General features: G+C 55.1%; 7 protein-coding genes across 7 annotated transcripts; 4 read left to right on the forward strand and 3 right to left on the reverse strand.

The window, feature by feature from the left end:
• Positions 1 to 470: 470 nt before the first annotated feature.
• On the reverse strand, positions 471 to 2,462 carry A1O3_05544 (uncharacterized protein; the record flags this gene model as incomplete). The annotated part of the gene is made up of 1 exon (XM_007735664.1): positions 471 to 2,462. The coding sequence occupies one exon, from the start codon at positions 2,460 to 2,462 to the stop codon at positions 471 to 473; it is 1,992 nt and encodes a 663-aa protein (XP_007733854.1).
• A 2,825-nt stretch (positions 2,463 to 5,287) lies between these two features.
• Positions 5,288 to 11,510, forward strand: A1O3_05545 (uncharacterized protein; the record flags this gene model as incomplete). Its single annotated transcript, XM_007735665.1, has 2 exons — positions 5,288 to 10,717; positions 10,779 to 11,510. The coding sequence occupies 2 exons, from the start codon at positions 5,288 to 5,290 to the stop codon at positions 11,508 to 11,510; spliced, it is 6,162 nt and encodes a 2,053-aa protein (XP_007733855.1).
• A 1,233-nt stretch (positions 11,511 to 12,743) lies between these two features.
• On the reverse strand, positions 12,744 to 13,686 carry A1O3_05546 (uncharacterized protein; the record flags this gene model as incomplete). Its single annotated transcript, XM_007735666.1, has 3 exons — positions 12,744 to 13,151; positions 13,205 to 13,446; positions 13,500 to 13,686. The coding sequence occupies 3 exons, from the start codon at positions 13,684 to 13,686 to the stop codon at positions 12,744 to 12,746; spliced, it is 837 nt and encodes a 278-aa protein (XP_007733856.1).
• A 1,109-nt stretch (positions 13,687 to 14,795) lies between these two features.
• Positions 14,796 to 15,203, forward strand: A1O3_05547 (uncharacterized protein; the record flags this gene model as incomplete). Its single annotated transcript, XM_007735667.1, has 2 exons — positions 14,796 to 14,858; positions 15,012 to 15,203. 2 exons carry the CDS (start codon positions 14,796 to 14,798, stop codon positions 15,201 to 15,203), a joined length of 255 nt encoding a protein of 84 aa, XP_007733857.1.
• Positions 15,204 to 15,912: 709 nt separating this feature from the next.
• Positions 15,913 to 17,227, forward strand: A1O3_05548 (uncharacterized protein; the record flags this gene model as incomplete). Its single annotated transcript, XM_007735668.1, has 2 exons — positions 15,913 to 16,328; positions 16,462 to 17,227. The coding sequence occupies 2 exons, from the start codon at positions 15,913 to 15,915 to the stop codon at positions 17,225 to 17,227; spliced, it is 1,182 nt and encodes a 393-aa protein (XP_007733858.1).
• Positions 17,228 to 18,290: 1,063 nt separating this feature from the next.
• A1O3_05549 (uncharacterized protein) lies at positions 18,291 to 20,018 on the reverse strand (the record flags this gene model as incomplete). The annotated part of the gene is made up of 2 exons (XM_007735669.1): positions 18,291 to 18,634; positions 18,698 to 20,018. The coding sequence occupies 2 exons, from the start codon at positions 20,016 to 20,018 to the stop codon at positions 18,291 to 18,293; spliced, it is 1,665 nt and encodes a 554-aa protein (XP_007733859.1).
• Positions 20,019 to 20,461: 443 nt separating this feature from the next.
• On the forward strand, positions 20,462 to 21,562 carry A1O3_05550 (3-oxoacyl-[acyl-carrier protein] reductase; the record flags this gene model as incomplete). The annotated part of the gene is made up of 5 exons (XM_007735670.1): positions 20,462 to 20,513; positions 20,572 to 20,676; positions 20,766 to 20,975; positions 21,077 to 21,307; positions 21,378 to 21,562. The coding sequence occupies 5 exons, from the start codon at positions 20,462 to 20,464 to the stop codon at positions 21,560 to 21,562; spliced, it is 783 nt and encodes a 260-aa protein (XP_007733860.1).
• Positions 21,563 to 21,717: the final 155 nt, after the last annotated feature.

The raw sequence follows: 21,717 nt of genomic DNA on the forward strand, positions 1-21,717 counted from the left end.
CTGCGCTCACTGTGCTCACCGCTCACCGCTCACCACTCACCATCTCCCTCATCTTACTAGATACGCGGTAGGATCTCGATCGGCATGAACTGATAAAACCCGTCTACTCCCCAGCCCTTGGGAATACGCCTATCCGTCGAACCCCGCTACCTTGTCCCTCTATTGTCGAAGCTGAATCCCTCGAAGCCCCAGACCTAGACATATAGCGGGAAGTGAATGCAGGCTCTCACGACTGGGAGAGTTGGGATGTTCAACTTCAGCTGCCAAGAGTATGTATTGGAATTACCGCTATAGAGAGACATGACGACTAAGATATGATCGAACTCCTAGGAAAATCCTCTCCGGTAATGACAGACATGGTCAGTCCTGTGGCAGGTAGCCGAACGACAGCCTCGCAGAGAATCTGTGCGTAGGGTTGCCAGACACCGAGCCCAACCCTCCGAAGGCGCGTACAAGTTTCAGATTCAAATTCAGGTTTCAGCATGTGTTTCCTCCGGTGTTTCGTTGAGGAGCGTACCCTCAGCCGCAGCTGAGCTCGCGTGATGGCTTTCATGGCCAGATTCCTGGTTCAGGTGTGACTGCGAGACTGATCTGGTGGTAACGGTCCGCGACAATCGGGAGCCACGTTGATGTGACTGCGAGTAGCTGGCACTTCGACTGTAGCTGCTCTCCTTCAGTCGTTCAAGCTCGCGACATTTCTCCTCATAACGGAGGATGTACTCGTCACGCTCCTTGTCGGCCGACTCACGGGCGTTGACAGCACGCTCCCGCTGTTCACGGGACTCACGCAGGAGAGCTCTCAAACTGTCAATCTCTTGCTCCAGGTCGTCGGCATCGTCGCGGAACGAGGTGACCGTTTCTGTCACCTCGCTGTATTTGCTGCGCAAGAGCTCCAGCTCGGCCGCAAGGCTGCTGCGCGACTCAATAATGCCACGCTTCTCCTTCTCCAGAGCGGCGATGCGCTCCCGGAGCTGGTTGATCTCGGTCAAGCTGTGGCCAGACTTGTCGTGTGCCTCGTCCCGTTCTCGATATGCCAGCCGAATCTTTTCGTTCAGGGCCGTGACCTCGATCTGCAACTCCGAGATCCTGTCCTCGCCCTTGCGTAGGTTGTCCTGGGCAAGGATGACCTGTTGTCGGTGTTCCTCGAGGCGTCTCTTGACAGCGTTCAGCTCGTCGCCAAGCTCATCCCGCTCGCGGGTCACGCCACGCAAAGATTCACGGGTGCGTTCGATGGTCTCCACGTCTTTGCTGCTTCGAAGCTCCAGGGAACGCAAGCTCTCCTGGGTGGCGATAAGTTCGCGTCGGACTGCCTCGTACTTCTGAGTCACGTCGCCGAGTTGGCCAGCCAGTTTGTCGTGCTCAAGCAGGTGTGTCTTGATTTGGCGACGAAGACTTTCGCTGGTCTGCACATGATCGTCACGCTCAGCCTCGACAAGAGTGACTGTCTCCTTGATCCTGGTAATCTCACGGGCCGCCTTCTCATACTTCTCCGTGGCTTCTATTGCCTCCTTCGCATCTTCGGCGCTCTTCTGCTTCGTGCGCTGTAGCTCGCCTTTCAGGCGGTCGACGATCAGCAGACCTTCGTCGCGCTCCGTCTCGATCAGCTTGACACGGGCGGTGAGAGAATGTACGTCTTTCTGGGCGATTTCAAACCGAGATGTCACCTCGGTGAGCTGAGTGGATAGCTCTCCCCGCTCACGGGTCGCTCGGCTGAGCTCGCGTTGATACTTCTCAGACGCCTCGTTGGCAGCGTCGCGCTCAAGCTCCGTCTGCTTGAGTCTGGCGCTAAGAACATCAAGCTCTTGGCGAGTGCGACTGTACTGGGAAGTGTGGTGGGACACAGAGTCCCGGGTTTCGCGAAGCTCAGCATGCACCCTTTTCAGTTCGGCGTCGCGCTCTGCAACGAGCTCTTTCTCCGCCGTGATAGTGGCCAAGGCTGTGGTCAGTTCGGCCAGAAGCTTCTCGACCTGCTTCTTCCGGTCGATGACCTCGGTGCTGTGGCGAGTCCTTTCCTCCTCGCGCGATGTCAGCTCGGCAGTGAGCTCGGTGGCTTGCGCAATCAAAGATTCACGCTCCTCCAGATACACCTCACGCTCGTGCTTCAGCCTCTCCCAAATACTCTGGAGGGAAGATGCCTCCCTGGATGCATTGGATATGATGTCCATCAGCGCTGTGAACTTGGTCTCAACCTGGGCGGTGGTCTCGGAGGAGAACTTGGCATATGAGGACGACTCTGTGCGCGATGAGCGCAACAGCGAACTCTGCCGCCTGGAAGAGCGGAGCGTGCCCGACCGAGAAAAGCCCCCATTGCGGTAGACGTTCACGGTACCAGCATCGGAGAGCGCATCCCCGTCAAGCTCGGTGGTGGACAGCTTGATGAGCGCCAGCTTGTCGGCTGTGAGCTGGCTGTGATTGTGGTGGTGGTGATCAAATTGGTGATCAAATTGATTGAATGCCTCCATTCGTGAATGGCGGTTGCCAGGCAGATCGCTATGTCAGGATCGCTCTTAGGTGGCTCTGAAGGTTTGAAAAGTGGTGGATGGACAGGCCTGAAGAGAAGTTTTCTGGGTTCTCGAGCACTGGACCGACCTGACCATCTGCTTAAGAATCTCCCTTCCACTCCGGCGCCTCGTCTTCGTCGCGGGTTCCCCGGGTGGCTGGGTGAGCGCCTCCCTTCGGCCGGGCCGATGGCACCATTATTGTTGAACGGATGCACGACGACACAAGCCCCTCACTTGATGCTATGATGCGGAAGCGGTGAAGCTGAGGAGCATCCCTGCCGGATGTGCACAGCGACATCTGATAGCTTGTCCTGCTTTACCTCTTCGAGACTGAAGCATCTCCCAAGGAGGACGGTTCCACCGCTGCTTCGTGCAGTAGCAGATCAGTAGTCTGCTTTTGGACGGCCCACGAGAGCTCTGGCGACTGGTGAGGAGGGTGGGGAACCAACCTCTTTGTTGCATATTTCGTTTGGAGCGAACATCTTGCGGTGCTGGTGCTTGGGAAATGCAGGATGACCCACGGGACGTTGCTCAATCAGAAAAGTAGCCCGGCGGTGCATCGAGATGGTCTATTTGGCTTTTGGACCCCTTTAGACTTTCACCTGTCCAACCTTCAGAGATGAGGTCGGAAGTCTATCGCACGGGATGCCTGCACTGTCTCAGTCGGAGAGACAAAGAAGGCGGACGAACAGAGGTGGCTGGCTGGCTGGCTGGCTGGACAGAAGAAAGCCCTCTTGATGTAATGTCCGCAAAGAAATGGGTCATGACGCCAGGCGTTCGAAGTACGTACATATGGAATCGTTGGGCTTTTGGCCTAACGCACGACTCTACGCCAATCGGCCCATATGTGTCACAGAGGAGACTGCGTAGGGGAGCGCGATGGGTGGATGGAGAAGTCGGTGCTGAGGAGTGCAGACTCCAGCGTATCCGTACTCTCTGTACGGATACATACAGCATACAGAATACGGATGCTCCGTATACACTGAACCGTAGACCGCCTTTAGTTACTCTGTGCTGTGTAGATGTCCTCAGCCCTCGCAGCTGTGCATTGATATTGGATGGCGGCCATGGCGCAAGCACCTTCTCGCAGCCCCTAAGCCGTGATTCGCCCGAGAGAGACCGCGCGACTGATCTGGTCTGGACACGTACCAGAAGTTGTACGTCAAACACAGCTCCACAGCTCTCGATCAGTATAAGGCTCGATTGACGATTCCTCCCCCTTCCCCTATCTGGGCTAGCCGGCAGCTGCATCCCAAGTGCATTTCCATTTCCGTTTTACACCCTGCAGGAGAGGGGGAGAGGGAGAGGGAGAGGTTGGACGCAAGCTGATGAATTAGCGGCCGGAGGGTGGAGGTTATGGTCGAGTTTGACACGGCACAAAAGAACTAAGGACTGGCAGGTGTCAGCCAGGCATCAGCCTCACCGTACGCCAGCCTTATCCCTACCCTCCCCTATCCAGGGTGCCCGGGTACCAGGGTACAAGCGAAGGTGATGGTGATGGTGATGGTGGTTCAGGAGACTGGCGAGTCTGGCACTCTGCTTCTCCCGTGCGCAGGCGCAGGCGCAGGGAGTGTTGTCAAAAAAAACGAACGCCCACCCCACTACTAATTACCTATTACTCCGTATGTGTATCCGAACACTACACTGACCACGTACATACTGACTACTCTGTAGTCTGCACCAATGCACACTAGCAAATGCTGGAGCCGACCTCCACGTTTGACTAAAGGCGTGCATCAACCGATCCTCTCGCGACAGCGTTGACGCCGCCATTGGACTGACCGAGACCCTCGCTACCCCCGGGCTCAGATCGCTTTCAGATGGTGTGAGACAATCCTCTCCCGAACGAGGTATGCCAGTCTCTTTCCAGACCTGCCAATCGACCGTCTCGCACCAATCCCCGTGGCTTCTGGTGGCTGACGCAAGACACAGCTGTCCCGTTTCCTTCCTCCCGTCCCTCTACGGAAAGTGGGCGAGGCGACAAGCGTCCCGACTCCCCTTCCCGCCCCGGCCGACGTCGGCCATTCCTTTGATATCACCCAATGATCAACGGAAAAAAAGGAGACAGACCCTGTTCAGACCTCAGCCACCTCGCGCCTTCCGTGTCCCGTGGAGAACTATCAACGACACTATGCCTGCGATCTATTCGTCTTGGTGCTGGCGTCCAGAGACTAGCGACGACGATCCTGGCTTCAGCTCAACCACCAGCCTTTGATCCTTGAAGCATCGGTCGCCTCGCCTCCTCCCCTCGTGGACGGAGGAGTAGGGAGTCGGCATGAAGCATTTCCCATTAAAAGACTCGTCCGACCGGACCTGGTGGACATGGACAGTCTCTCACGGCGGACAGGCAAGAATGCAACTTGATTGACTATCCGTCCTCTGCTGTTGCAACCGTCTCGGCAGAAAAGCAAAGACTTCTTCAGACGCCCTCTCTACCCAGCCTTCCACCGAGGCAAGAGGTCAGTGATGGACCACCTGCGCCTGTACGTACTAATCAAAAACTAACTCAGTCCTCAGACTCCCGCGTCCACAAACGAGTGGATCTTGCTCGCACAGCTGCAGAAGCTGTGCCAGATCACCCCACCCTCGGCCATTCTGAAAGGAACGTTGGCGGACACCAGATCTCATCTCAGGGTCAACCTCCGACCCAACCAGATCCAAACGCTTTTTCGACCGATCCTGACAGAGACAGAGGAGCTCTCCCACCGTCCATCTCTCCCAAATACCCAGCGGACCTACCGTCCTCTGGCTCTGGGTCTGTATACGAGAGCAGCCGACGGTTCGCAATGGCGACCAAAGTATCCAGCTATCTGGCCAATGGCAATGGCACCCAGACCTCACGACATGCCTCGTATAGGTTGTCGACCAGCCGCACCAAGACCACTGCGTCGGGCGCAACTGGCTCCGCCAAAATGGCCGAGATCGTGCACATCTTGAAGCGTCGATGCGCCGAAGAACTGGGATCAGCCATCTCAAACAACATCATTAGCTCCTACCAAACCCTCATAGAGAAGATCAGCAATGAGCGTCTACGCCGACTGCCCACCGAGGGCAGTGCCTGGGACAAGGTGCTCGCCTGGGCGCAGTCGTTCGCGGAGAAGTTCAACGAGTTTGACCTAGCCATCGAGCAGTTCACGGGCGGCAACTATGACGGCGCCGAAATCGCCTTTGGGTACTGCATCTTGCTGTTGGAACTCGGCGACGACAACGCAGCCGCCCTCCAGACCTCGTTTGGATTCTTCTTCAAATGCTCCCGAGACCTGATTGCGCTCTTGGATCGGGTCGAGCTGTTCAATGCCTCCTTCGACATCAACGAGCAGTTGGTGCTGGCATACGCCGACTTGGTCACGCTGGTCTCGGACGTGGCTCTGCGCTTTTACCAAGCCATCAGACATTCGAGCGACTCGGGCGTCTCCATCGACATCTACACCGCCTTCGCCGGGACCATCGAGAGCTTCCAGACCCGCCGGGACAAGATCGTCGAGTCGATGTGGAAGTATCAGCTGGCCGAGGAGAACGTGGACGTCGACAGCCTGGTCGACATCAAGACCCTTCGCGCCTGGTTGGCCATCCAGGACAACATCCTGAAGTACAAGTCGGGGGATCACACCGCTCTGGTCAATGACCGTCAGCAATTGACGTGCTTGTGGGTGCAACCGTACCTGACCCGCTTTCTGAATGGTGGTCAAAACTCTCTGGCCATTGTCGGGCCTCCAGGCTCGGGCAAGACCGTTCTCGCGGGCACCATCGTCGACGCTGTGCAACGCTCCAGCTCCCGAAAGTCGTATACGGTCCTGTTCGTGCCCATCAACGCTCGAGCCAAGTCACAGGCCGCCAGCTTGCACGTCATCCGGAACCTGTTGGCGCAACTGTTGGAAAGCCGGGTCGGCAACGTGGAAATCTACAAGGTGCTGAGCGAAACCTACGAGGCGTCGCAAAAGTCGATCGACGTCGCCGCCTACGAATCTCTCCTGTGGAATGCGTTCGAGAGGCTGATCGCGCTGACACATTCCCAAGCCAAAGACACCCTCATCATTGTGGATGGCCTGGACGAAGTGGCCCAAACCCCCAAAGAGGCCCAGAAGCTGCACCAGCACCTTGCCAATGCCTCGTCCAAGCATGAAAAGGTGAAACTCATCACTCTTTCGCAGCCAAGTTCGCTCGTTTCCAAGACCGGCACGGTGGTAGAGATCACCGAGGACCTCATCTACGACGACGTCTTCGCAGTGGTGTCGAACCTCCTTCGAAACCACCCCTATCTGCGCCAGTTGTCCAGCATTGAACAAGATGTGGTTGTCCATCAAATCGTGGACGCCTCCAAGAGCAACTTCCTTTGGGCCAAATTGGCGGCCAAGGGCTTGCTCGGAGAGACGTCACAGGAGAAGTTCACCAAAGCCACGGCCGCCATCAAGAAGAGCCCCAAGCCTCTCGAGGAAATCATTCGTGATCATCTCGTCGCCGCCAATCTGTCCGACGTGGGCCGACAGCTCTTGACCTGGCTCTCCATCTCTGAGCGCCCTCTGACTGTCGAGGAACTGTCACTGCTCTATGCCATTGACCCGAAAACGGGGACGATCAGTGACAAGTACATTGAGCCGCTGCATGCTTTGAAGCCGGTCGCATCCTTGGTCTTCCTCCAAGACGGCCTGGTGTACTTGCGCCACGCCACCATCAGGCAGGTTCTGGCGTCTCACTTGACCCAACACAAGCCGAATCTGCCGGTGAAGGAGCCCTCCTTGGACCTGGTGCAACGTCTGTGGACGTACCTGAGAGTCAGCGTCAAAGACCACAAGGAGCCCTCTTTCTCCGCTCTGACCCCGGCTCAGGTGGACCATATCCTGACTCAATATCCGCTGGCGGAGTATGCGATCAGGTACTGGCCCAGCCACTATCTTGAGGTTGAATCCAGCTCCAGGGAGATCTCGGTGGAATTGAAGAAGGCCTTCATCGCCAACCTTCCAACTTCGTCCACCGTCCCCCTTCTTGAAAGGTCGGCTTGGACCTGGCTCCCAGCGTCGATCCAGGTCTTGTGGCACTCAACCGCTCTCGATGTCCGACAGAAGGTGACCGAAGGGAACCACGCCGTCGTTCTGCAGTCGGTCATCATTCTGGGCTCGATCCTCCACAAGCAAGGGGACCTGCAGTCCGCCGCCGACCTGTTCTACTCGGCGAGCCAACTCTCTGCCAGCCTCTTTTCCACCACCCATCCGTTGGCCAGTCAATGTGCCACTTATTTCCTCAATGTCACCAGCACTCTCACCACTACCACGAGAACTGACATTATGACTCGTCGCGAGGAGATTTTGACCCTTCTCATCAAGAGCAGCACCACGCAGTATGGGGCCACCTCGGAAGTGGTGCTTACCTACAAATCCCAACTGATCGAGCTTTATCGCACGCTCAAGGAGGAATCCAAGGCAGTGGAGGTGGAGACTTCTATACACGGGCGTGACACTCAGACCTCCAAAGACCAACCCTCCATCAAACGCACTGGGTCCCTTGGCGTGCGTGTCGTGTCTCGCCGCGACCGAGACTTTGGCTACGAGACCTGGGACTGGAGCGAGGAACATGATCACGACATCATCATCCGCACCGAGAATAGCAAACATATCGACGAGCTCCTGGAGTTGGCCAAGTCATACACGGCCAAAGGACTCACGGCCGAAGCTGAGCAGGCCTATGTCGAAGCCTGGCATCTGATATCTCTGCAAAGCCAAACGAGCCACTCGTTGGAGGTTGATCGTCGGAAGATCGAGCTGGCTACAACCTATGCCCAATTTCTGCAGTCCACCAAGCGAGAAAGCGAGGCATCGGCACTGCTGACTGGGGTGTGGGAGGAGTATCGATCGTTGTCGATCGCGCAGTCGGAAGAAATCAGCTCGCGTCTCTTCCAAGCTGGGAAGGTCCTGAAGACTCTGGGAATCGTTACCGTTGCTCTCGACATCTTCCGCCAGTACTCGTCTGTCACCAAAAGCGTGAGTAAGATCGAGAGCTCTTCGTACAAAGAAGTCGAAGAGCAGATCCAGTCCACCCAGAAGGAGATTCTCAAGCAGACGGCCTCCTCATCATCCTCGGTCACCCATGTTTCCCAATCTGCCATGACGGAGATCATTACCAGTATCGAGTCCTCCAAGTCCACGCAGATCGACATCACCTCCACCTCGGCGGCCAAGCAGGTCGTGGTTGCCTACATCGCACAGAAGCGCTGGAAGGAGGCCACCGTCACCATCAAACGATTGCTCCACATTGTATGGGCTGGCTTCTTCTCCAGTTCCATCGAGGACGTTGGCCAGCCCGTCCGCAGTCCAGACTTTGCCCTGGAGCTCGCCGACCAGCTCATTGTCTGCTACGAATCACGCCTTCGGACCCTCAAAGCGCAAGATCTCCGAGAGCGACTGTTTCGGGCGGTCAAAGCCACGCGAAAGATTGACGACGGCGTGGTGCAGCACAACTTGACCCAGCTCTTGAGGCTTTTCGAGCAGAACCGAGCGCGCGAGAAGATCATTCAACTGCACCGCGAACTGCTGGAAGACTACCGGAAGGCATACGGGCCTACTCATCGGCAGACCATCCAGACCCTGTGGACGCTGGCACGTCTAACCAGCCCGGAGCCCATCTCCATCGAGTACTACCGACAGATCGTAGATCTGCTGAGCCAGGGGTCAGATGTCTGCCACCCTGACGCCATTGACGCCTTGAGCACGGTTGCTGACCACTACTGGATCGAACGACGTTACAGCGACGCCACCTGGGCGTACGCCCTTCTCTTCCGCACCTTCGTGAAGAAGGGCAAGGAATCCAAGCAGTTCCAGGTCACCTCGTTTGTCTCGACCGTCTACAGCAGATATGTGGACAGCCTGAAAGTATCCAGCTCGGATACGGCGGTCACGTACGAGATCACGAAAACGTACCGGCAGACCTGTCTCACCGTCTTCGGCGCCGACCACAAGTTCACCCAAGAGGCCACGCTGACCCTCGCGCGCTTGTGCCGCCTGTCCAAGCGTCACGAGGTCGAGGCCGTCGCGCTGTATGAGCAGATTCTCAAGGACGTCAAGGCGGTCGAGTACCATTCAGAGAGCCGAGCCACTCTCGACGCCATCTATGAGGAGCAGGCCTTGGAGGCGGTCCGCAGCAGCACCATCTCGGCCTCCAGTGAGCAGGTCGAGCGAGCCGTCACCGTGGTGCGGAAACGCCTGACCGAGAGCAGAAGCCAGTACGGCTGGACTCACGACGAGTCTCTGGAGCAGTTGAAGGAGATGACCTATCTCTACGCGAAACGGTCCAAGAAGGAAGAGGCGGTGCAGGAGCTCATCACGGTCACGAGTCACATCGTCTCCAGCGAACAGCGCTCCGACCAGTTGATCCGAGGGGCCATTGCGGTCGCTTCGTCCTTTGTCGCGGTCAATGAGACCCATCGCGGGCTGGAAGTGGCCGAGGAGCTCCGTTGGCAATTGGTGACCAAGGACGCCAGCAACTCCAAGAAATACAATCTGGACTTCACCTCGACCAGCCGCTCGGCCGCCATCTACATCGCCCAGCTGGAGTACAGCCTGCGACAAGACAGCTCGGCCTCGTTCAGCTCGATCTACGTGTCCATCTTGACCGAGATTGTCTACTATGAGGAATTCCAGCGGTCCATTCGGAGCAACCTGACGGTGGAAGAGGTGTTCGCGGTCGCGGCACGGCTTCACGCCTTCCTGAGCCTCCAGAAGCGGTCGGTCCTGCTGGTTCACGTGGAGGATCAGCTGGTCAGCTTCTTCCTGAGGACGTCGGGTGACAAGGCCAAGGTCGGCGACGTGGCTCAAGTCAAGGTGCTGGTCACGACCATGCTCGCATACCTTCGAACCCATCAGGTCAAGAATTTCCTCCACTCGATCAACCTGGCCAGCATCGAGCATGTCAAGCACCTCCTGCGGCACGGACAACACAAGCAGGCCTGCGACCTGGCCCAGACGGCTTTCAGATACTCCCATGCCAGTGGATGGTACGACACCCCAGCTGCGATCAAGGATGGACTTGTCCTGGCCATCGCCATCGCGGACATCAGTCATCGGGGCACCACGCGTCGGGCTCAGATCCAGATTGCCAGCAGCATTGTGCGGCAGATGCTCGACTCGGCCAAGCAGCTGAAACTCAACCTTGCCGCCGTTCCTCTGAAGCAGACCAATATCATCGTCTCGATTCTAGGGGAGGAGAAAGACTACATTACACTGGAGGTAAGCCAACACTGCATCTTCTTCCTTGTTATTACTCGTACTGACCATCGTGATTCTCCAGGCACTTCTCACCACCCTCTGGGAGACTCGCGAGACGCACGCCGCCTGGGGCCCATCCCTGGTCCTCGCGCTCGGCCGTCGCCTTGTCCTGGCGAGGTTTCTCCTGAAGAAATACGACCTCGCCCTCCATCTGGCCGCCGACATTGCCTACAACCTTCGGCGCGTCTACGGCTCGTCTCACGTGGTCACGCTCGAGATGAACATCCTCCTCGGCCAGCTGAACGTCAGCACCGGCCTGGCCCTCCAGAGCACCAAAGGAGCCGAGGAAATTGCACGGCGCTACTACAAGCGTGCCATCGGGGTGCACGAGAACGTGCTCCGGTCGCTGACTCTCGACCCGCTCGGTCTCAATGAGGACGACGACGTGACGGTTCTTTCGGCGGATCCGGAACCGGTCGACCTGTCGGCCTTGGGGTTGAACGTGGACGGTCATGCCGGCGCCGTCTCACCGGGCGTCTATGCACGCCGACATCTGATTCTGCTGAAACTCGCCCTCGAGCGGTTCGGGGTTTACCCCAAAGGCTACGCCGAGTACGAGCAGCTCAATGCTGATCTCTTCCACACCTTTCCTGAGGAGCTGCGAGGCATCGAGGGCGTGGAGAAATGGGATCTCAAGAAGTTCGGAAATGGTCGCGCCGCGAGTGATGAGGGTGTCCTGGATACCCAGTTGAAGACCTGGGCTCTGACCGAGCAGAAGGTCGAGGTCAACGGTAATGGTGCACATGCCTATTAGGGATTAGGAAGTTTGATTGGATTGAGTCTGTGGCAAAGACGAGCTCCTGGAACATGGAGAAGATGGAACAGATGGAACGTTTCTATTCCTATTCCTGTTGTGAGTGGGGAATCTGGGAAGATTGATCGGAGTGAATGTTGCTGTTGCTGTTGTGGTTGTGAGAGTGGGGGCACTGAGGAGATTGATTGATTGATTGATTGATTGATTGATTGATTGATTGATTGAATCAAGTCGACCCGGAGTTGAGTGTTGGAAGATGGAATCTATTGCAACCTGGTTGTTTCCCTTGAAGTGTCGGATACTTGGGTCAGTACTGCTCTGTTCAGAAGTTGAGGATAATATTTGTATTTTTCGATATCGTTGTCGTTGTCGTTGTCGTTGTCGTTGTCTTGTGTCGGAGTTGTGTAGGTATTGTTATGTCGCTACAGATATTGTATTTATGTCTGCATGTAGGTACCTAGGTAATCATCACTTACAGGTCTTTCTTTTTCTTTTTTTCTATTCCCTTTTCCCTTTCGCCCAGGCTCACCTTACACCCAATCCTGGATATACCTACCCAGGTAGGTAGGTATAGATGAAGATAGAGCGGTACCGGTATAGAGTGTCCGTGTTCGTATCCGTATCTGTATCTGTATTTGTGCATGTGCTCACCGATATATATATACACCTTATATTTATTTACAGCCTTCAGGTCAGGTATATTGTTTACATGGAGTGACAGTGGCAGTGACAGTGACAGTGACAGTGATAGTGTACACAGCCCGAGGTAAGTAAGGTAAGTAAGGTAGGTAGGTAGGTAGGTATCTACGGAGTATAGAGTACGGTACATACTATTAGGTACCCGTACTACGCACATACATACCTAGGTACCTGAGGTGAGGTAATGGGAGTTGTATAACTACTACCAAGGTATTTACCTAACCTAACTTTCGCTTCGTTCCTTCGTTGCTTGCTTCACTGCTTCATTGCTTCATTACTTCCTTGCGTCCTTTCCTTGGGCCAAGTAGCTGGGCTGGGCTGGGCTGGGCTCGCTTACACAATGCTGGACTCCTGCTCTCGACCCCGTCTTCTCTTTTGTCGTCAACGCGTGCATCATCGCCTGTTGTGCAGATAGGAGAAGCCGGGGCTGTGCAGGTCGCTTCTGCTGTCATGGAATTTGTACTTGAATGGCCCATCACTGCCGTGACCTCGCAGTCCATCTAATATGGCCCGATTGTCCGGTTCAACTCTCTCCTAAAGAGCCTGTCCGTGTATGATGGCAGGATGATGTGCCAAATCCGGTCTGTTGAGCTCGGGGCTTGCAACGTGTCGCTCACTGCTCGGACTCTGGCTGTACTTTGAGCTCGCTGCTCCTGGACTCTGTGCCGTCTTGGTGAGAGGCTGGCCTGGGGTGAAGGGACTCGAAATAGCAAGGTGCATCTTCGGTGTCTGAGCCATGTCGCTGCGTTCGGTATGTTTGCGAGAGTAGTAAGAAGGAAGTGAGTCGCGTTTGCTGCCGAGGAAGAAGGATCGGTAGTGACTGCGTCGACTGGGTGGTTTGGGCGTGGAGGCTTCCACATCAGCTTTGTGAGATGCCACTGCACCATGAGATCGGACTTGTCGAGCTGTAAGATGCGCTCTGCTGTCGCTAAAAACGTAGCTCTGCAACACGTGTTAGAACAGCCGTCTCCGGTGAACCTTCTCAGGGTACTTACTGCCAGGACATTGATCGATCCCATCACAAGTACTATGATCCCCGAAGCAATCACAAGGCGCCAGAATGGTAGACCCAGACTCTTCTGACTTGTTGCTTCTTTGTTCAGATTTCCCAGTATGCCGTTTCCGAGAAAGACCATCGAAACCCCGAGCATGACAAAGCTGGATCGAGCACTGAAGAGCGGCCAGTTCCGAGAAATGTAGGATTTGAAGAGAGGAAGTTCAGTGAGTATGAGAAATCCTAGCAATGCTTTAGCAGTGGATCTTTGAGGGTAATCACCGCACCTCACTCACCACTGATTACGCTTCGAATGACATGCTCACAGGCGTCAAAGAAGAAGAATTTGGAGACGATAAAAGTCTTGACCAGCATGACTGAACTTGCGGCGATAACAGCGAGGAGGGCGATGATATTCATAACTCGAATCGTGTTGAGCACGACGTAACCGGCGCCGGCCAGCGACTTGCCGAAGAGAAACATTGTAGACGTCGATATGGGATTAGTTTTAGGTTTGATAGGAGAACTTTTAGATCGAAGTGCAGGGTGTCTTGTAGACAAATATAATCAAGAGAGAGTCGAGGAAGGACGAGGGAGGGTGTATGTAATTTGGCAAGCCTAAGTGATATGTGAATGGGTGAATAGAACAATAGAGGCGTTGAGGCTATTGAGCAGCCGCAGCGGCATAATAAGGATTGAATCGAACACAAGGAATAACAGGCACAAGACACCGAGATAGACCACAACTTCGAGAGCTGGCAGAATGGATCTTCTTCTATGACTTTTTCACCCTAACGCTCGCTCCCGGTCGAGGTCAGAGTCGCAGAGTGGTAAGCGCGCGGACGCGGGATGAGGCTGTTGTAAAGGCATCTGGCATGCCATGAGCAGGACGTGATCATTGGTAAGATGAGCATCCTGTCTGAAAAGGTAATTGTCCTCGGTTTCAGACAGCATCCAACTTTTACCCTCAGTCACATCGAGACTCAGCAAAGCCGACAGACGCCTGCTTCAGCACTGTCATATATCTGCAGCATATGTTCTGTTTCCCTCAGACATCGAAGAGGCCGGCCAAGGGAGTGGCTGTGGCTCATCAGGACGATCATCCTCACCGAATCTGAAACGCGCTTGAGGCCGCTACATTGTTGGCCCCTTGACGCCCAGTCTATTTCACAGCGGCCGCAGTCTTTCATCGAGGGTGTCTGCGGCATCCAAAGTCGCCTGATACACGGCTCGCAGGTAGCACACGGGGGCGACACCTGAGAAAGTCATTTGAGTCAGCAGTGGTGAAGGACAGTGTCGCGGTGAAGAGGTGGAAGAGAGGGTGAAGGCCTGAGACGGATATGGAGACGGGGACGGAGATCGAGATTGACATCGAGATCGGAGAATGGAGAATGCGGTGCCATTTTATGATTGCCCAGAAACTGCGCCCTTCAGATTTACCGCTCTTCGACAACTCAGACTCATCCCATCTCACCCGCTGTCTGCGCTTGCCACCGTCCACTCTGTCTCCTCTCTCTCTCCGTCCCGGGTTCCTTTGTCTCGCGCCTCCCCCTTCCTACGTTTATTTTGTCCTCTGTAACTTTTTCGCAGCCATGGCTCGCGGAAATCAAAGAGAAAAGGCCCGTGAGAAGAATCTCAAGGAGCAGGCCTCAACAGTACGTCCTCGTCCTCGTCCTCGTCCTCATCCTACCACGAAAAGGCCGACACCTAGCGACTGCCCCTCTCGATGCTGTCTTTAGAGCGAGCCGCCGTATCTTTGATGCACCGGCACCATCCGACATCGCAACTAACGATAGATGTTGCTGTAGAAGAAGAAGAACTCACTCTCCGGGACTGAGTTTCAACGTACGAAGGAGGCACAAGCCGCCATTATGCGCGAGAAGCAGGCAAAAGGTGGGTTTTCAGCCAGCAACGCGGCGGGTTGGCCATACAGATGTCTGATTGCCATTACAGCTGAAGCCGCGAAAGCCCAAGGGGGTGCCGCTACGAAGAAGAACTGATACCAACCGTGTCGCCCGATCAGAACGTGTCGAGTCAGCTTCCTACAAAGCTGCTGCAATTGTCGGGTGGTCATATACGGAGTACTCGTTTTGAGGATTGGCGAAGAGGGTTGTATTTGGCGCAGTCTTCACACACAATATACCCTAATACCCTGGTCTGGACCTGGCGTTGGCGCAAGTTAGCGATGGGGTTGCTAGCCGGTCTGAAGTCAAGATATCTCAGATTCACCATCCAGCCAATTCATCCTGGTTTCGCTCTAGAATGTGGCAGGATGAGGGCAGTGGTGCTTGTGCTTCTACCTGTTATGAACCTCGTCTTTGATCGTGTGGTAGAAACAGTCATGTGCGGCATGGATTGCTGGCCTGAGGCTTTTGACCGCGCCTAGCACTTCTTTACAGAGGAAGCAGGCGAACGCCTAGGATGTCAGCTATTAGTAGCCCGTAGACGTTGAACTGCTCTTGCATATTCATATGAGCACACAGCAGACCCCGATCTCCAAACTTGCACCACTGGGCATCGGAATATTGTTTTCCCGTCCCAGCGACGACACCCATTACTTAGGTACTTTCTTTTCCAACTCGGTGACTTACATATCTTCGTGAAATGATCGAGGGTTGTTCAAAGACTGATCTCTCCAAGACCCAGACCTCTGTCTCTACTATTAGACCTTGAGCTGAGTTTCGAACCTCCTCTTGGACGTCCGCCGTGATGGCGTTGCTGGAAAGGTGTCCTCTACCCCCTTACATTCTGTGTCCAAGGACAACCGCTGATCGACGATACAGTCTGAAGCCTTTCTGGCCACTGCTCTTCACCTTTGTCCTACCCCGTGCAATCAATTACTACCGGATAGTCAAGACCACAATCCGAACGCGCCCGCTGCCGCGAGCACTGCCCGAGAAAACCAGTCGAGGCCTTAACGTGCTGTTCGCTTCGATCTGTGTATTTCTCTACGCCTCGTTGCCCTCTTTCAAAGGCGACCTTACCAAGCACAACATTTTCGTAGTGACACAGTCGAGGCTGTCAGCGGCAACGGACACACTATTTGCGCGGCTCGCGCTGTTCCGTGAGCATGGCGTCCTGACGGCCACCGACGATGCTTTGCGCTCGAAACTCGGGTCTCAGGCGTAAGTTCGAGCCTTGACAACCCCCTTTGGAGATGCGGGCAGGACGCTGCAGTGTGGAAGCCAGAACAGGCCTGATCCTAAGCAACAATCTCTCATGGCTCTGCTGAATGCTAACCAATTGCTCCTGTACCAGTCTCCGCCAGAGCTACCTCCGGTTTGGTCCACAGACGCTTCTAGACTGCACGTTCTGCCATCCAGACGACGACTTCTCCTTCCTGCTCTACTACTTGCCGACCAACGTTCTGCTTTCGCACCTTTTCCACATTCTGTGCCTCGGCCTCGCAACGTCCGAGCCGATCGCGGGCTTCGAAGCCAGCCGCTGGCGCACACGCGCCCTGCTCGGCGGCATTGCCTTGGCTGGACTCGACTTCGCCATAGCCAGCATGTACGCTCCGATCGTCGACCAAGGAACGCCCGCGCCCGCAGGCACGTTCTGGATCGCCGCAACGCTGCGGCCCCTGGCGCTGTGTGTGTTCGATGCAATCGTGGCGTTTCTCATCTACGCCTCTACCACACACCGGTTCTTGCTCTTCAACCCCGACTCGGCCACAGATCCCGAGCTTACCCGTCGTCGTACTGAGGAGCTGCTCATCACCGCGAACATAGCGTTGCAGATGACCCAGACAAACCTGCGGGCGTACTCGATTGCGCGGAACGCTGTTGTGCGCAGTCCGCAGCTGAAGGCCGCGGATGACGAGTATTGGAGGAGAGTGGTGGCAATGGAAGGGATTGATGGCGACGAGAGTTTGTTCGAAGACGAGGAGGTCCAAGCTGCGGTGTCGCGAGCTTACGGCCGAGGCGCCGTCAACGTCGCTGCCATGAGGAAGGACGCTGAGATGTTTGTACAGCACGCAACAAGGGGGCTGAATCCAAGCGAGACAGGAGCCACGACTTCCTAGTTCGTAGAAACCAAGTTACGGAGTTTATAATTATATCACACATACGTGATGAGCCCACCTCGCAATCAAGAATCCTCCCGCCGCCCCCATGTTATAAATGTCTTGATTAATCACATCCTCCGTATCCGTACTCCGTACTTGATGGAGTCAGATTTGTGACCTCACCTGTTCCAGCCCAGTGCACACGGGCAGTTGGTACCAGTACCAACCGCATCCCAGACCCAAATGTGGATCTGCCAGCAGGTGGCCGGCGCAGCCTGACTGATCTGCAATCTCGCACCTTTCAGCTTTCCGCTACGGCTCCGGCTCCGACTCGGACGCAACGGCGCGGCAGAGATGGATACAATACTGGCAGACACTACTCAACAACCAGATTAGCACCCAGCAAGCCGCGGGGGAAGTTGTGCAAGAGGAATGGAGGAGAAAAGACAATCCTGGCACAAGCGCACATGTCTCCAAGGCACCCACGCCCACGTTGGGCCGCCTGGGAACAAGTCAAGTCATTGAGCCGAGCTGGGCGAGCGTCATCAGAGACAATGGGATCGCAATGATTGCCATGTAGCCAGTCCATGGAGAAGAAGGAAAGGAACAACGGCCCAGAGTTTGCTGTGTCACACTAGTGGCATCTGGACAGCCATCGCCGACGCCATCCTCCACACGATGAGACAGCTCGATCGATCCGACCTGAAGTTGTGGTGCAAAATCGAATCGCCGCGCCCACGCTCCTCTCTTGTTGCCGAACTGGTCAACCATCTTCCAGAAAATCACCATCCCCGACACTACTACTCCTAAGACCGCCACGGTCTCTTGATCTCCTGTGGTGCTCGAGACGATGGTGCCAGAGTGTCGCGAGTCCCCCTTCGTCCATCTCGGAGAAGCCGGCAACGACTAATATATGTATCACGGAGCACTACTACGATGGTCGATCAAGCGTATGTGCAAAACATAGTCATTGCCGAATTCAAAGACGAGAGACTATGAACACGGGAGGCTTTTCCAAGACCTCTTTGGTATGACATGCATGACAGAACTACATCACTTTCATAATTCTGGTTGGTATCTTCTACACACTCCCATTAGACTGTTTGTCAGAATCATAGACCACAGTAAATCCGTCTAGGGTCTCCAAGGCTTTCCGACACTCCTGTATGTACGTCTCGATACCTCCTAAATAGTTCAACTGCTCCCGTTTCTTCCCTGGGATGTTTGCCCCCATGTACCAGGAATCGGTAAGGGGGAGCAATGTTTTATCATTTGCATCCTGAATAGCTTGCTTCCACTTCTCCTCTGCAGGGCGCTGGGCCTCGATTGACTTGATGCCGTCTTTTTGAAGTTTTTGGATCAGGTCCACCACCACGTCAACCTGGGCTTCAATGAAGACGGGTCCATTGGTAAATGCGGTGGGTGCTGTTGACGCACATGTCAGTGGACATGTCGGACATTTCTGGGACTGTATACAGTATAACTTACCTTGAGGTCCATAGATCATAAACAAGTTCGGGCAGCCACTACTGCAAAGACCCAGCTGGGTGAAGACACCGTCCTTCCATCTCTCCTTGAAAGTCAAGCCGTCCCGGCCCACGACATTCATGTTCGTCAAGCTGCCAGTCATGGCGTCGAAGCCGGTGGCCATGACGACCGTATCGAACTCGCGTTCTACTCCGTCTTGCGTGATGATTCCCTTTTCCGTAAACTCTCGAATGGGGTTGGCTTTGAGGTCGACCAGGTCAACGTTATCTTGATCGCAACACTCGTAGTAGTCCTGTTCGAGACTGCTTCGTTTCGTGCCAAATGCAAACGGCGGCTTCTCCGGCACCAGGAAAGCGGCTTTTGCGGGGTTCTTGACCCTCGGGCGCGTCTTTTTGGCCCAGAAGTCATACATCAGCTGGCTGGCCTTTGGATCGACGAGGAAATCGCGATAGTTTGCTTGATTAAAGTTGAACCCACCACGGCTCCACAGCTCCTCCCACAGCTCTTCCCGTTCCTCGTCGGTCAGGTCAAAGACGGAGCCGGGCTGAGGGTCATAGCCAAGACCGGACTTGGAATGTCGGCAGAAGTCAAACATTTGACGATAGGTGGCCTTGCTGATGCGTTGTTCCAATTCGTCCAGCCGACGCTGAAACATGGGCAACGAGATGCTGGCCGTGCGGATGTAGACGGTCAAATGGCTGGCCTCCTTTGCAATCTCCTGGGTGCATTGCACCGCCGTGGCCCCGGACCCAATGATGGCGACCCGTCGGCCTTTGGTGTTTGCCACAGCAGGCCAGCGAGTCGAGTGGATCAGTTGACCTTTGAACTTGTTCAAGTTGGGAAAGTCCGGGTAGTAGGGCTTGAAGGAGCTCCCAGTGGCGCAGATCAGGTACCGGCAGACCGCCTTCTGGCCGTCCTCGGTGGTGACGGTCCATTTCGCCGTCGACTCATCATACTTGATCCCGACGACGTTGGCCGAATATGTGATGTCCTTGGAAAGATTCAGGGTGGAATCCACGTGCTTGAAATATGCCTTCAGTTCCTCTCCACCGGGAAATCTCTCCGACCAATTCCATTTGCGCCAGACCTCGGGCATGGAAAACTGGTAGTATGGGATCTCCGAGTCGACGCGCGCTCCAGGGTAGTTGTTCCAATGCCACACTCCTCCGAGCTGGGAACCGGCCTCGAAAAGGTGCACACTGAGGCCTAGTCGGCGGAGCTTGTAGAGACTGTAGCATCCCCCAAACCCGGCGCCGATAATAAGAACATCAACATTCCTGACCCCTCCATCACCGGCATTCAAAACTTGTGCTGGGGCCATATTGTGTAAAATATGGACGGGAAGACTGTTGTTCAAAGCCTACACCCTGAAAAACCACTATTATGACACAGACGACGGCGGGTTGATGTGACTATTTGGCCAAAGTCCATCGACTCCCCGTGTCGGCGGTAAGGTACCGTACCGGCCCGTATTGTCACCCCGCGTGTGCCGCAGAGCCGCGGAGCTCAGGCCGGGGTACGTCGAGGTCGGTTAGCGGGCCGAGCTTGGAGCTGGATGAAAAAGCCGATGGGTTGAGTGTGTCGGCCTTCGCCGAGAATCATGCCATGCCGAAAGTGTCATCTGACGGTTACTCTCAGAGCCGACGCAAAGATCAAAGATCACAGCATGAAGATGGCAGGTAGGTGGTCGTCGCCGACGTATGATTATTACTAAGTTGTCTTGAGACCACAGCCTACAGCCTTCTTTTGACAAGAACAGCAACCATGAGTGCATCTGCATCTCCACGACTCAATTTCCCCCAGGGGATGCTGGCAGGTATATCACAGGATAGATATTGCTGTCTCCTTCGCGATTGGCTGACCGTCGGCACCAGGGCAGACTGCCATCATCACAGGGGCTGGCCAAGGTATTGGGGCCGAGACTGCCGCCATTTTCGCTCGCGAAGGGTGTAAGGTTGTCATTGCAGACATCGATGCCGGTAAGTCTTGATCATCACCTGATGAGCAGTTATATAGTGGTATGAGGTACGAGGCCGATACTGACACGTGAGGTGTTGGTGGATGGCAGTGAAAGCCGAGAAGACAGCTCAGGCCATCAACGCCGAAGGAGGTGGAGGTGCTGCCATTGCCGTTGCCGGAGATGTGACCAACAACGAAGACATCAATAACCTAGTCGAGAAGGCCGTGGAATTTAGTGGTGGCAAGCTTCACATCATCGTCAACAACGCAGGGTACGCATGGGATTCTCCGATTGAGCAGATCAAGGATCAGCAGTGGGGTGAGAGAGAGCTTTTTCCTTTACTCTTGACGATTGAATCTCTAGCAGCATCGTCTAGCTTTGCATTGCAGGCTTCTAACCACTGTACTTTGCTGGGAAAGACACCATCATCGGTCTACATAACACGGCACCATTCAAGCTCATCCGAGCAGCCGCGCCGTACTTTATGGTCAAGGACGGCGAACCCAGATCGATCGTCAACATCTCGTCGACATCGGGCATCTATGGCAACGCCGGACAAGCCAGCTATGCTCTGGCCAAAGCCGGTCTAGTAGGACTTACCAAGACACTGGCTCAAGAATGGGGACCAGAGTACGGCGTGAGAGCAAACAGTACGGATATACAATCCACCATCCACCTCGGTCCGCAAAAGCAAAAGCGCCAATACTGACTCTCACACAGCTGTGGCTTTCGGCGCCATCAAGACTAGACTGACTCAAGCCCCTGTTGGCGAATATGTCGTAAGGCCAGACGGCACCAAGCATGCTGTTGGGTTTCATGGCGGCTATGATCAAGAGGAGAAATGGTTCGTGCATGCTTTCTGTTTATTTTCTTCCACTTCCACCATCGTTGACCTTCTGTCATAGGGTTGGTGACATCCCTCTTAGACGGATTGGGACACCCACGGATGCCGGGCGCGCCATCCTCGGCGTGGTTTCACCTCTCTTCTCATATGTCAGCGGACAAGTAAGTCAAATGGCCCAGACCATGCGAGAAATACTGACCACGGGGATTTCTAGAC

This window comes from Capronia epimyces, assembly GCF_000585565.1.
Source record: "Capronia epimyces CBS 606.96 chromosome Unknown aczIQ-supercont1.4, whole genome shotgun sequence".
NCBI lineage: Eukaryota > Fungi > Ascomycota > Eurotiomycetes > Chaetothyriales > Herpotrichiellaceae > Capronia > Capronia epimyces.